Source organism: Urocampus carinirostris, chromosome 3 (genome assembly GCF_059441175.1).
Source record: "Urocampus carinirostris isolate Australia breed hairy pipefish chromosome 3, RoL_Ucar_1.0, whole genome shotgun sequence".
Taxonomy (NCBI): domain Eukaryota; kingdom Metazoa; phylum Chordata; class Actinopteri; order Syngnathiformes; family Syngnathidae; genus Urocampus; species Urocampus carinirostris.
In genome coordinates, this window is record NC_142351.1 from 57,404,970 (window position 1) to 57,420,124 (window position 15,155).

At 39.6% G+C, this 15,155-nt stretch overlaps 1 protein-coding gene across 5 annotated transcripts in view; it reads left to right on the forward strand.

Moving 5' to 3' along the window:
* Window positions 1-2,474: 2,474 nt before the first annotated feature.
* The window catches only part of als2b (alsin Rho guanine nucleotide exchange factor ALS2 b), a 36,795-nt gene continuing 24,114 nt past the window's right edge, over window positions 2,475-15,155 (forward strand). For 4 of the 5 annotated variants that reach the window (XM_088332663.1, XM_088332664.1, XM_088332665.1 and 1 more), the window contains exons 1-12: window positions 2,475-2,910; window positions 3,126-3,224; window positions 7,324-7,469; window positions 8,796-9,772; window positions 11,197-11,533; window positions 11,828-12,002; window positions 12,085-12,181; window positions 13,224-13,301; window positions 13,384-13,590; window positions 13,664-13,835; window positions 13,910-14,099; window positions 14,192-14,257. In XM_088332663.1, coding sequence (XP_088188789.1) covers window positions 3,205-3,224; window positions 7,324-7,469; window positions 8,796-9,772; window positions 11,197-11,533; window positions 11,828-12,002; window positions 12,085-12,181; window positions 13,224-13,301; window positions 13,384-13,590; window positions 13,664-13,835; window positions 13,910-14,099; window positions 14,192-14,257 — 2,465 coding nt within the window. In that variant the 5' untranslated portion in view covers window positions 2,475-2,910; window positions 3,126-3,204. Of the gene's footprint in view, window positions 2,911-3,125; window positions 3,225-7,322; window positions 7,470-8,795; window positions 9,773-11,196; window positions 11,534-11,827; window positions 12,003-12,084; window positions 12,182-13,223; window positions 13,302-13,383; window positions 13,591-13,663; window positions 13,836-13,909; window positions 14,100-14,191; window positions 14,258-15,155 lie in introns of those variants that run through there. The other variant, XM_088332668.1, reaches the window with a different exon arrangement.

The window sequence follows — 15,155 nt, forward strand, 5'->3', positions numbered from 1 at the left end:
CGTACCACCCCATGGGAAATGGAATTGCAGAACGATTTAACCGAACATTGGGAGATATGATCAGAACCCTTCCCCCTCAGCCCAAAGCAAAGTGGCCACAAATGCTGCAGCAGCTCACATTCTGCTATAACTGCACAGAGCATGAGACAACAGGGTTTGCACCGTTTTACCTAGTGTTTGGTAGGATCCCTCGTCTCCCTGTCGATGTCATGTTTCAACATGCTAATACCAATGATGCTGTTGTCAGCTACTCTGACTTTGTACGCAATCTGAAGAAAGATCTACATGAAGCTGCTCAGATTGTACAGAGGAATACTCTCAGAGAACAGACTCGCCATGCCAAGCTGTACAACCGTAGGGCCAAAGAATCACCCCTCGTCGTGGGAGACCGGGTGTTGATCGCCAACAGAGGTGTCCCGGGGAAACGCAAAGTTGCAGATAAGTGGGAGTCAACCCCGTATGAAGTCATATCAGTCAAGCCTGATCTCAATGTCTACAGAGTCAAGGATTGTCTGACGGGCAAAGAGAAGGTAGTTCACAGGAATTTGCTGCTCTCTGTCAGCTTCTTGCCCTGTGAGGATGATCTGGCCAGCGAATCTGAACACTCAGAGTCTGACGCTGCTATGCATGGAAGTGATGTATGCCCTGATTTACCTGACGCGGTTGAAGACAGTGATGTCCGTACAGTAAACTGGGTGATACAGGCAGGTGAAGAGCAAGTTCATCCAGAGGTAGAGGATAACTCACTAGACAGTAGATCTGATGCCCAGTCCGACTCTCGCAGTGTTGATACATCCAGTCGAGGAAGTCAGCACATCCCCGAACAAGATGTTGACCATACTTCAAGTGACAATACGGAAAGCCCATCACAGTGCTCTGAAAACATGATCCCTTTGAGTATGGGTCTCCCAGACGAGACCCCATTGAACACTGACCATCTGGACGCAGACTCCCCTGACACTGACTGTTTAGACTTGACTGCCCCAGACCTTCAAGCTCAGGTTATTTGTGCTCAACCTAACCGTTATGGTCTTAGGGTCCGCCAGTCCATCAGGCCTCCTAGTCGTCTTATTTGTCAGATGAATGACCATGTGGTAGGTGACAATCCTCTGTCCGCAATATCTGCAAGTTCCTAGTTTAAGTTCAGTAGAGATGCACTTTCAGTTTGAGTAACAAAGCTTGAGTAAGAAACAAGAATTGTGCCTATGTGAGCACTTACAACTACAGGAACAATGTTTGATATTTCAGAGATGTAACAGGCATCTTTGAGTCTGTGCTTAGTTAGGAGTTTGATCGCCTCCTTTCTTTTCACACTCCTTTTTGGGAGAGTTTTAGAACTGACATGCACTTCAGTTTGTTCCTTGTAATACTGTACCAGTTTTCGTGTCCTCTTTTTCATCAGTATTTGCCTTTTTGGCATGTGATTTTTTTTTCTGTTTAGTGTAGCACTCCCATATTTAGCAGAATTTCAGGGGGGTGTATGTAACGGGTGTAATAATAACTTTTATTTTATTGAAATTCCTGCTAAAATATGTGTATAGTTTTTGGTAAATGTCCTGCAATGCTGAGTCCAACAGTGCCATCTGCTGGTATGGGGTGGGGTTTGGTTTTGGCTTCTAACATGTGACCAGGAGGCGGGGTTTTGTCAGTTTTACCAGAGTACTACAAAGGTAAGACATATCTTTTGGTGCTCCACAAAATAAGTTAATTTTAAACTTTATAACCCCAGCTGACAAATCTCTCACCATGCATAGTAATGTGATTGATATTGTCAAGCTGTTTTGATTTATTTTCGTTTTGTTTCTGTTTTACTAAATATTAATTCCCCTTGTAGAGATCAAAGAGATCAAACCCAGCAGAAAAAGCTAATGTTGTGACTCATCCATTTGCAGGTAAATTGTACCCATTTTTATACTCATTATTGTTTTTATTCCTATTTTTCATATACATTAAAAAAAAGGATGATGTTGGTTAAAATTCAGAGTAAAGAAAAACATGTTGAATTCATTGTAAACGTTAAAAATCCACTATACGATCTCTTGTTAAAAGTATCTTGCTAAAATGCAAAGATTTATAAATGTATTGTGATATTCTAAAATGTATTTTCTGTAAAGTGAAAAGACAGCTCTTTGATATGCTTTGTTGTCAGTTTTACCAGAGTACTACAAAGAGATCAAAGAGATCAAACCCAGCAGAAAAAGCTAATGTTGTGACTCATCCATTTGCAGAAACTGTAATAATAAAAACCTCATCATCCAGTCCAGCGTGAATGTGGATCTTTGGTGGGACACGTACAGCGCGGTTACATATAAAATACTGGTAAAACGTCTAAGGTTGACACACACTGCGTATAGATTGGCCTTTTGTGTAAGTGCATCAGAAATAGAGCGCTATGACATCACTGCAGATAAAGTCAAGCAGTAAATTATGAATATATATTTTCCTACGAATTCGTTTTTTGTGTGTTTGGAGATGCTATTTTGCCATTTATTTTCGTATGTAATTTTGGCCTAGTTTAAGTTTACTCTTAAAAAATAATGTCTTATGCTTTTTCAGTGCATCTTCGGTTGCCGTATTTGTAGAGCACCGTGTATTTTATGAATGACTTCTCACTCTGCGTTTGTTTTGTGTTGAAGAAATACTGTATGTAAAGCTTTTTTATGTATTCTAAATACAACACTATGGACAGAAAATTACATAGTATATGCTTTTTTTAGTAATGTAATGACACATTGTCCTTGTTCTAACAGCAAGTACAAAGAATTGTTTCTTTACAAACGATCTTTTCATTCCGCCTTGTCAACAGAGGAGGCTGCTTGCGACGTTGCTAGTTGAACGATCACGTTAGCTTCTGCCTTGTTCTCCAATGCTTGCCGGTTTAATATAAACCAGGAGAAAAATAATTTGCTGGTAAGGAATCAATTTTACGATGTGTTAAGCTAGTTGCAGGTCCACAGTAAGCATACGCTTTCGTTTTTTTTAATCGAACGAGTTTCCTCGCTTTTGTCTGCTAATGTTTATTTATTGAGTTCTTGCTAACACGATGGCAAGTTGACACCTGCTCGATGTCACAATGTGAGTTTGTAATGGGATCACTAATGACATGTCACATTTTCTCCTCGTAGATGGTCCAACGCATCAGATGGATTGAAGGGTGGTGTCAGAATTATTTATGCCATGTTATTGTAGAAATAAAGCCCACCAATGGAAAGCCAGAGGAGGGGGTAAGAATAATGGATTGATGTGTTGTATGCGGGCTTGTGATCACCATGTGACCATCCTCGGGTGTTTTAATATAATGCGATGAAAGTCTGTCTTTGTACACTTTGGAGCCTAATGGAAGCTATTGCCGTTCAATGAGAAGTTAATTCCCTATTAATATGTGCAAAAACACATCATAAACGCCCCTACTGCTTCTAAATTCGACGTTCTGATTAATAACATTGAATATGAATTGTGCAGAAACCGTACTTGTTCTTTTAAATAACATTTTGAAGCTTTCTTTTAAGTAACAAGCAATTGTATAGCACCTGATCACAGATAGTCTCAAAGAGCTGTGCTGGCCACAATTACAATATCCCGTGATCTGAAACCTACATTAGTGCAAGGAAAATCAAGGGGGAAAAAACAGCACGAGGACAATCAAGAAGCTTTGAGAAGGGGTCGAACATGAGGTAATACCTTCTCAGGATGATGAGCCTTCAATGAATGTTCTAGAGCACAAATAGTCAAAACTTAATCAACATGAACATTAAACAAAAGTCATAATTGAAATTGTGCAAAAAGTCCAAGACAGCAACAACAAAGCTTCCCATCCCAATTAGCCGGTCTATGCAGTAGGCTCTCAATGATGGCACACCTCAGGTTTAGGTCCTGGTCCGCTGACTCAGAATGCATTTATTGTGCTGCCTTTTCCTTCTCCCTTGCTCAGTAACTAGCCAAGCAGCAAAAACGGACAAGAAAGCATTAGTATGAGGTCAACATCAATCATATCCTACACAATATAAATGTGTCTTTAGTCTAGACCAGGGGTCGGGAACCTTTTTGACTCAAAGAGCCATAAAAGCAAAAAATATTAATTTTATTTTGGGAAAGAGCCACACCATATATTATGAGACAAATTTACTAAATTGCTAAACCCGCGCCCCAGAAAAAAGCTTAGTCTTCAGCACATTTATTTTTGATGATTTGATAAAAATTATGAAAAGAGAATAATGCCAGAGCCCCTGTCCCAAAATCAACAAACATACCACTTGTCTCTTTCTTGCAATGACTCAAGATCGGTTAAACTCCTTTTGACCCTTTTTTATCTTACATATTGGTTTCAAAACCAGATGCAAGCATTTATTTTGTAAAAACGTCACAACATTCTGAGAATAGGGAGCCTTATGTGCTTACCTTTGGCGAGAGATGGGAAGGAGTGCTTGTACTTTTTGCATAGCTCCACCCATCCCTCCCACTCACCCAATCAAATGACTATGTTCTCTTCCAGTGTTTTGGCGTATTTACAGTTCTGTGGATTCATCATAAGGTATCTGAACACTGAACACAGATTACATAGTGAACTTTTATATAAAGGATTCTTTAGCGTTGTACAGCTAAAACGAGTTTTTTTTTTCCCATTTTTTTGTGTGACACCTTGACTGTAAATTGTAGTGAAAAACCTGCCATATATATACTGCGAAGTAATCGTTTGTCAGTAAGTTTCGGTTTAGCTTTACGTGTAACTTAATAGGATAGACAAAACAACTTTTGGACAAGATGGAGAAATTTTGCATGCAATCAAATCTGTCTCTGAGCCACAGATACTCGTAGAAAGAGCCATATATGGCTCGCGAGCCATAGGTTCCCGACCCCTGGTCTAGACCTTTATTGAGGTTGTAAGACTAACCTCAGTGGGCAGAGCATTCGACAGCACTGGGGCCTGGAATGGGCGACACTCTCGAGCCTGTGGTTTTATTTGGCACTTGGAATCATAAGCAGTACAGCATCTTCCGAATGGAGACTCCGAGCATGAACATACGGTGCAAGTAAATCATATAGATAAAAGTGTTAATTACATAATTGTTTCTCTTCTGTCAACCTGTGATCTCTAATTAATGGCTACCTGATCAGCAGTTTCAGTTAATACAGGTAAAAAAAAACTTACAGTAACGTCATACAGTAAATACATTTATTGTATATTCAAATCAGTTCATGTAGCTGGAGGTACAATTCTAGCTACTGCAGCCTGCCCGTGTGGAGTTTGCATGTTCTCCTAGTGTCCGCGTTGGTTTCCTCCGGGCATTCCCATTTCCTCCCACTTTTCAAAAACATGCATGTCAGATTAATTGGCCGGTTCAAGTTATCCCTAGGTGTGAATGAGCAAGTGAATGGTTGTACATCTCTGTGTGCCCTACAACTGGCAGACTATTAGTTCAGGGTGCCCAATGCCTATTGCACAAATATGGCTTGGATGTGATCCAGCACCCCGCGACCCTAGTGAGGATAAGCAGCGCAGAAAATGGTTGGAAGATGGAAAAATTCAACATGTTTTCAAAGTCCTGCCCAAAACCCTCTCTTTTTCTAAATCCCCTAGGTCATTAAAATCAACCTTTAACAGTGTGGGAATCAAAGTACAGCATTATGATTATAATTTAATTTTCTTATTGATATTCTTAAGTTTAGAAATTTGTATTTCTTTTACATAGCGTAATCCATAACTGGCGGTCGCCCCCATGTTTACCTGGCATTTAGTTGTTACGCTGTGCTCATTGGGCACTGTTTTTTTGTTCGCATTAGTCAATGCAGTGCAATCTAGTGATCAAATATTACAAATATATCAAATATTACACAAATAATCTTGCATTCACAGCTTTGGCTTTTGTAGAAATTTCTGAAATCGAACAAACCAAAACTCCCCCTGCATCTTTTATTTCAAATCAATTGTGGTGTAGACCTCAGGGGTGGACATTTGTGGGTTGGTTGTATGCCCCTTTTGGCATTCAGCCTGTTAATCGAAAAGCACTTCTTTCTATATGGTTCAAGGTTCACAGTTCACGGATCACCTAACCACCAGAGTCGTAGGGGCATCTGTTCCTGTCGTGTTTCTTAGGGAAGTTCAGCCTGGTGGCGGCCATCCCTCTCCAGGCTGTTTTTTTTAATAAGGATTTCTTCCCCTACACAAATGTTCTAGTTAGCTTAAAAAAAAGCCTCAATAATAGTACAGTGTTTCCTATACCATATAAAAACGCTAGCGGGCCTCCAAGGTTTAATTAGCCCGGCCAACGTCGCAAACTCGTATACAGTATTATAAAGAATACTTTTGGTTAATTGGTTGATTTGTTGATATTAGTGGGGGAGTTCGGTCAGCAGAGGAGGGAGGGTTTGAGGGGTGGGGTGTTGTTTTTTTGCGACTGGCGCAACAGCACATTGAGTACAGAAATGGTTCAAAAGCGTTTGCAACACGGAGGACAAAAAGGAGATTTTGAAAAATGAGTCAAAGCGGGAAAATGATCCCTATTTGGACAAATATTTATTAATGGCTTCAACACATTGAGCATGTTCTATCATTGACAGAAGCATCTGAGTCTGTCCCTCAAAGCTTAGCACTTTGTGTTCCTAAAGGCCAATATTCAGTAAAGACTAATGTTATTTTTCTTTTTGTTATACCCATTTTAATTTATATATTTGCATGTTTTTCAGAGGTTTTGTGTTGTTTCGGTCAATATTCATTAGAAGTTGAAGTGTAAATAGTTAAAAGTACTTGTATTTAAGGTCTTTTATTGCACTTGAAGAGTTCATATTTCTGTTTTTTTTTTCTACAATTTTGTGTCGCTTGACTTTAAAGTTGTTTCGTATGAAAAAGTTTCGGTGGACAGGACCTCGAGGATGGCCCCCGGATCCCCTTTAGAATGTCCACCAACCGGAGTCTCACTAAATTCTTTGGGAAACGCTGTAGTAATATTTTACTGTAACGACTAGCTTTTTTAGTAAGTAAAGAATAATAAGCCTTTAAATTGGCAACTTGATAAATAAGATCTTAAGAGAGTTATTTTAATGTATTATTTTGTGCAGTGCCAGTGTTTGTATTTAGATGGGGTTCAAGTTGGGAGGAAAACATTTACCGTTTTGTTTATTTCTAGTGGCCTACATTTAACTGCTTTTGCATATTGTTGGATTAATGTTATGTCACTTCCTTATCTATGGTTAGTTTGCCTGTTTGGTGAATTATCGGCATTGATATTTCACAGGAACTGAAAAATAGTTAAAACTGTCTTGAATTGTGCAAGTCTTTTTAAAAAGTAAGCAGATTGTGTGGCATCTTAAATCTTTATTTCACAGGTCTGGAGATGAGGACGAAGGCGGACGAGGCTTGCTACATATATGGAAGGGCTACTCTTACAGTGTGGCCCCTGAGAAATTGCTTCCTATTCATTCTGTTCACCAGGTCTCCCTGGGTAAAAAACATGGGGTTTTGCTGGTAGAAGGTAAGTGCTAAAGTTGTTAAACTTTTTAAATATATACTGTATTTTCCGGACTGTAAGGCAAACCTAGATATGGTGGATACCCATAATACGATGGAGAAGATTGGTGATGCACTTATTAATAATTAATAGTTGACTACACAGGGTTTTTTTGTAAGTTTACATATATATTTGAGCAATGATTGCAACCGAATTCAAACCTGGGTTTTGGTTTGAACAATTGTATTGACACTTTTAACAGCAATTAAACACATTCACAATTTCATTATATCACATTCTAACCATATGAGGTTTGAACAATTTTTTATCGACACTTTTAACAGCAATAAAACACATTCACAATTTCACCATCTCATATTCTAACAAGGTTTCTTGAGGTCCAGATGGCGTCTTTGATTGCGGTGAGAGTGAGACAGTTCTTGGCAAAGTCGTTAGTGAAGGCGCTGACACAAAACCACACAATTTCTTTTGGGTTTTTTAGGTCATGGATGATTTTCAATTGATCAATCTTTGCAAAAATTTGACAGTATAATGAATAAATGCTGTATGCAATCCCAAGCTTACCCACAGTATTTTGTGGTATGTAGGGCGCACAGAGATAAAAGGCACGGGGTACAGATGGCGCGTTAAAAGGCATTCAAACTTATCTCATTATCAAACCATTTTTACTCATGGTGCCAGAAACGCTGATTTCCATAGTGCATTCTGATAGGTAAACAACCTCTCCACCTCTGCATCCATTACGTTGCAAAAGCCAGAACCAGAAAACGGAAAGATTTTTAACAAACTAGTATACAAGCTGTTTTACGTATGTATATATTTTGTGATTAAGGGCTATACAGATAAATGTAACTTCACTCGACTTGTTATTGACGCACATGTGAAATAGTGGAGAGACCGTTTAACCTATTAGAATGTACCATGCAAATCTGTGTTTCTGGCACTGGGAATATAAATAGTGTGATAATGAAATATCAATGATTCCTTTTCATATGTAACACTGGTGGTTTAGTGGTAAAGGGTCGGCATCCTTTCCCGCCGTAATCTGGGTTTGATTCTCGGTGCAAACAATGTTTTATTATTTTAATGAGTAATACTTGTTGAATCATTAATCACTGCACTGTTATATGTCGTAAGTGTATAAAAAGCCCAACAGATATACCGAAATAAAAACAGTACCTCATACTGTAGTTTTTTTTTGGGCCTTATGTATGAAAAATATATGACAAAACACTAGTTTTTGGGGATGCGCTTTATTTTTCACTGCGCCTTATAGTGTGGAAAATACAGTACTTCACTGTTTTTAATTTTTCTTTCGTGCACAATCAGGTGGCCAAGTTTTCACATTTGGCCACTGTCCTTGGAAGCAGAGTCCAGTGGCAGAGTGTGTGACCCCCACTTTGGAGAGTTCACTAAGTGGACAGCATGTGGTCAGAGTGGCTGCTGGAAGCTTTCACAACGGGGCTGTGACAGAGGACGGCAACGTCCACATGTGGGGGGACAACTATGCAGGACAGTGTGGTTTGTCGGGGCTCAGCTCCGTCCCCAACCCAACTCCGGTCGCTCTGACAGACTCTCACTGTAGCTCTTTGCAGACTCTACCTGTGCTTGACATTGCATGTGGGGAGCAGCACTCTTTGGCACTTTCAGTCCAGCACGAAGTGTGGGCTTGGGGTAGCGGTTGCCAGATGGGCCTCAATTGGACTGTTTTTCCTGTCTGGAAACCCCAAAAGGTAGATGTCCTAGCAGGACGGTTCGTACTTCAAGTGGCCTGTGGAGCAAAGCACAGCCTGGCGCTTGTGCGCTGCCCTGGCCCTCAGGACATCCAACGACCCCCTGCGGACAAATGTGGGCAGTGTAAACAGCTGCTTTACACCATGACTGACAAAGAAGATCACGTCATCATTTCTGACAGTCACCACTGCCTACCTTGCCTTGAGCAGCCAAAGGATGAGATGCTTAAAACGCCCTCTACAAATGCTATGCTCAAAACGTCTCCATCAGAGCCTGCCCTTTGTTCCATTAACTCTACGTCACCTCCTAAATTGGTGTCTCCATCACCAGTTAATACCAGCAACCCTTCACAGTTGCAACATTTAGATAATCAAGAATCATCTCTGACTAGGGACACACTACCTGCTTCAGAATTTGACATCTCAGGAACAAAGTCTAGTGGGGCCCCTAGTGCTAAATGTTCACCTTATCCAGATGAACAGGAGGTCAAAGATTACCTGAAGAAACTTTCAGATAGCACCCAAGCTGAGAAATCCTCAAGGATAACAATTGGAGGTCTGCATAACCTGCTGGTGAGTGTTGCTAATGGAACAATACGTATTCCAAATTACAGATTCTTACCCTAGCTCCTTTGAGGCAGAGATCGCCTTGGCGTGCTGACCAATCACTCAAAGGGCAGCGTTAAAGTCAGGCTTTCAACTTTTTAAATAAAAATAAATTTGCAATCCATCCCCAATGCTTGTCACACATCAAACCTTCGCACCTGTTTTTCATCATCCAAAAACTATTAATGTCAGTGGTTCTCCAATGAGTATTGGCAGAAGCAGGGCAGGGAAGTCCCAGCAGTGACTCCACCTGCTGAGGGTTCTCAGGAGGAACAACTTAGAACAGATGTTGCTGGTATCTTCTACAAAGCCACAGGGGAAAGCATACCGGCATACAGCATCACCATGTGGTCTGCGAGACCACGGAAGCGGACTGGAAAACATACAGAGAGTAATCACAAAGCCCATAAGATAATAGGCTGCTCTATGCCCAGTCTAGAAGACATTACCAACTTGCGAGACCATGGTAGGCGCTACAGGTCCCTCAAAACTAGTACAAAGCTTCTTCCCTTGGGCCATCACCACCCTAAACAAACAAAACTACAAAAACATTGTACGATGGCTTACAAAACTATTTGGCCCCCTTGAACTTTGTGAACTTTTGCCACATTTCAGACTTCAAACATAAATATATAAAACTGTAATATCTTGTGAAGAATCAACAATACGTGGAACACAATCATGAAGTGGAACACACTTTATTGAATATTTTAAACTTTTTTAACAAATAAAAAACGAAAATGTGGGTGTGCAAAAGTATTCAGCCCCTTTCAGTGTAGCAAACTCTGTCCAGCGGTTCAGTGAGGATCTCTGAATGATTCAATGTTGATCTAAATGACTAACAATGATAAATGGAATCCACCTGTGTGTAATCAAGCAGTGTGATAGTCTCAGAGGTCTGTTTTTTTTTGTTGCTTTTCCATTTTTATCCTAAAGTCTTCTATCTTTTTTCCCTTAAGTATTTATTACACGTTTTACACTAAGTGCCATGTCTAATCTCGTTGCTATAATGTTTCAGAACCTTTATCAATGGCAATAAAGACAATTCACTTCTATTTCATACTACCATTGAGAACAATATGTTTTGTTTCTAAATAGTATTTTATCATAATATTACTTATTTAAGAAACATGATAATCATGCGGTATTTTTTCATATAATTTTGTTTATTCTGAGTACTATTTTATTTCCACAGGTACAACCAAATAAATAATACTATAAGCAAAATTATCTCCTAGTGGAGTATTTGTTTTTCTGCAATAGTAATGCTTATTTTGTGTCTACGAATTTTTTGTTATTATTATTTTTTTTGGGTTGTCTCTTTATCATCCAGTTTCCTCAATTCATACATATTATTGACAATTGTATACACCCTACTGTCTTTGTTTTAGCCTTCAGCTGCTGGACTTATTAGTGCGTCCTCCAACAATCCCCTCAACAACCTAGTCGCATCATGTGCTTCAGCTGTCGGTGAACGGGTCGCCTCCACCTATGAGGCACTCTCCCTCAAAAAAATGATGACTATGTATCTTCCCACCGGAGCATTAAGTTCAGGGGGGCCAGTCAGGCAAACTGGAGTTGAGCCTGAAGCAAGCAAGAGCAGCACCGAACGTGTCCAACAGGAAGACTCTATTCATGCCAAGAAGAGTTCAAGCACTGGCGATATCCATGAAGAGGAGGCGGAACGGATGCATCGTCGCCTATCGCTCCCAGGATTCCTCTCACAGGGTAGATACGCTGTTCACCTCTTATCCTCCTACTATGGGCTGCTGCGTAAGTACGCCTTGTGCCCATGAATGTTGGTGTCAGGTGCATGTTTTTGGGACACTTCATCGTTGTTGTTCTTCTGAATCCTTCAACAGCCAATGTATATGTTATGTTCTGTACTCGCATAATCACATAGGTTCATTGTTCTGTGAACCGCCCATTTGTATGCGAATTTATCTTGAAATAGTGCCCAATTGTCAAAGCGTTGGATGGTCTGCATCTATAATGTTTTTATTTTCTTCTGCACACCTACAGTGTCCCCAAGGCTGCTACGCAAAGTCAGACGCCCTATTATTGGCCCCACGGCACTGACTTCATCTGGCATGGCAGCAACAGCCGATCAAGAGGTGCTTCCCTACCTGCAAACAGAAGTGTGGAGCTGGGGTCAAGGCGGACAAGGTCAGCTTGGCCTTGGGGACAACACGGACAGGTAAGAAATGTTGCTGTTGAGTAGTTCAAGCGTTTCTTTGTGAGCAAACCTCTGCATCAGATGTCATGTGTGATATCTGCAGATTGCAACCAGTCTGCATCAAAAGTTTGATTGGAAAGGAGGTGGTACGGGTGGCTGCCGGTTCTGATCATTCCCTCGCTCTGACTGCCCAGTCTCAGGTCAGTCAACTGATGTGGTATCTGACCAGTTGTTTACCTTGAGGACATGGAAAATTGCTTCAATTTAAATTAAAATCATACAATTACATGTTATGATAAGTTAGGAGTTTAGTAGAGACCCAAAATAAGCCCTATAAAAGCCCTCCCCTAAGTCTTTTTATTAGAATTAATTTTAGTGACAATGATTTGAACAGTTTGTAAAAGTCAAAACAAGGAAAAACAGTGCACAATAATAATCAAAATAGCTAAGTGGCTACTGAAACAATCTCCTTTGCAGGTGTCCTTTTAAAAAACAGAATAAATTAATTGTTTTTCTTAGTTTTAATCTATGTAGTGTTAGAATGGAATTCGTGTGGATGGAAGAGTACTTTGCAGTCATTCCGATTATCCAGCAGGCAATGCCAGAAGTCCACTAGTAAGCATTAGTTTTTCAAATTAAATCTCAAAATTCAAAAAGGTTTGTTAGATCAGTCTCTTAATTTGAAGAGAAAACCCTGGTACATCAATTTTTCTTTTTCTTTAAGCTATCAATCCCTCAGTTCGTTAATTCTGACAAGAACTATTAATCCGTAAGATAATTGTAAACAAACCCCAGCACACACATATGATTATATTGTTATAGATTGCTTTGGAATTGTGAAATTTGACAAATTGTGTCCAATAAGTTCTGTTTTTTTTTTTTTTTTCATTTCAGCAATATGTATGTGTGTGTGTGTGTGTGTATATACCTATATATATTTCAGTATTTCAAATCAATCCGTCATTGAAAATGAGTTGATGGTTGATTTGATATTCTATTTGTTTTGCACTCTTCTTAACTGCCCATAATTTATTTGTCAAATAGCTTAGAATTAAATTAAAGATGAAAGAATTATTGTATACATTTGGCCTGTTGTCTTTATCACGTTGCATTGGCTGAATACCTTTTGAAAGTGTAGTATGAGTTGTTTGTATTGCCATCAGCTTTTGCTACCAACAACGATGATTACCATTAGTATATACTTCGTTACAACTTTACTTTTCTCCCTCTCTCCTTTCATAGTTGTTGTCATGGGGAAGTAATAGCCATGGTCAGCTGGGCCACATGGAATCCCCCAGCACAATCCCTCGCTTCGCCAAGGTGCAGTAGCCATGCTTAATGCATTTCATCTATATAATATGCTGTTAAGATGTCATTACAACATATATTTCTCCCACCTCAGCTATCAGAGGGTATCCGGGTGTGGGACGTGAGCGCCGGGGAGCGTCACACCTTGCTGCTGGCGGACGGAGATTGCATTCAGCCCATTATATATTACAGCGGCGAGCAGGTGAAAGAGGTCACTCAAGAATGTGGAAAAAAGGAAAAAGGTGGGGAACTATCTGATGGCTACACCCAGCAGCCTGTGCTTCTTCCTTTCTGCATGAATGTAAGGATGACATATTTCAAAGTGCTGCCTTTATTGTAGACTAATCAAATAACTATGTCATTGTGTTTCCCAGTTAGGATTTGTGAGCAGCGTGTCCGCTGGTGGCCAACAATGTGTGGCACTCTCGGACAAAAATGTTATGGGCTTCATTGCAGGCCTCCATGAGCTGGCCTCTGCTGAGAGAAAGTTCTACTGCAAACTGTGTAACATCAAGACACAGGTCTTGAACCCTTTGCTTGGTCTTGGTAAGAGTCATGCATACAAGCAAATTGTTTTTTTCTGTCTCAATTATTGTTTTGCACATGTGTTTATTTTCCAGAATCTTTAAGTGCCAGCCTTGGCCCGGTGAGTTTCAAGCTCCTGCAGACGCTTGCCAGTCAATTTCGACAGTTGTGTCACTTGACTGGGCAGCATGCAGTTAGTCTCACTGCCAACCTTCGTCGCAGCCGCAGTATTAAAAGTCTGCTTATCCTTGAGCACACTGAAATCTTCCTGGAATCCTACAGAGAGTATGTTTTTGTATACCAATAATTGATGTCTAAATTATTGAAATAATTAGATAAGGAATAATGGTGTGTGTGTTTTTCCTAACATTTTTAAGCTACAACAGCAATTTAGATGATTTCCATGTGATGGGAGGCTTTCTAACCCTCGCCAAACCTTCGCTGTGAGTACAGTGTCATCACGTCAATCTTTAATTGAAAGCAAGTTTGTGTGACTGGTGTTTCTCAGTAAAAAAAATATGATCTGTTTGTGGTTGAATAACACAATTCTTCCTTCTTCAATTTAGTGTTACTTTAAACTTTTCGAATTGATTTTTTGGGGGGGACAATCACTTCCTTTTGCAAAGACTTTTTTTTTTTTGTACTACCGAATTTGCTTGAGGACATTCAAATAAACATGCTACATCCGGCCGTTGGTTGAGTGCATTAAAAGAAAAATCACAGATTTGGAAATGGCACAAAAATTTTTCGGGTAGGTCAAAATGAAAAACAGATTTTTGTAAAAAAAATTTGCGGCTCCAATAATTTGTAATCCTTGTTTTTCAAGGATAGTTACTCAGAAGTATCTCTTTCAAAATGTCTCTGGGCTGTGTTTTTTGGTTGAATGATCCTATTGTTTCTTTGATCCAAAAAGCCAAGATGTACATGTGAATAAAATATGCTTGTTAAGGACCTCTAAGTTTAAGTTTAACCAAAATAAATGTGCATTTTCATCACTGTAAGATGCAACTCTAAAATGCACACAAGCAATTGCTTATTTCTTCCTTGTGTTGATGATTATTAAGTTATTCATGTTGAGAAGAAATGAACGAGTTGAAGATCAATATCACAGTTTTAGTTAATGGATTGGATCAAAGTTTTATTCTCATAAGACCAACCCCTCTCGGGTAATTTTTGCCTAGATCCGAATCAATATTGATCCAGATTGGGTCATCTTTAGGAATTGCACATACTCGCACTCAAACTTCATATTAAGATCAAGCCTTCCTATACTGCATATATATATGTGTGTATGTATACATATATATATGTATATATGTGTATATGTATATATATATATAT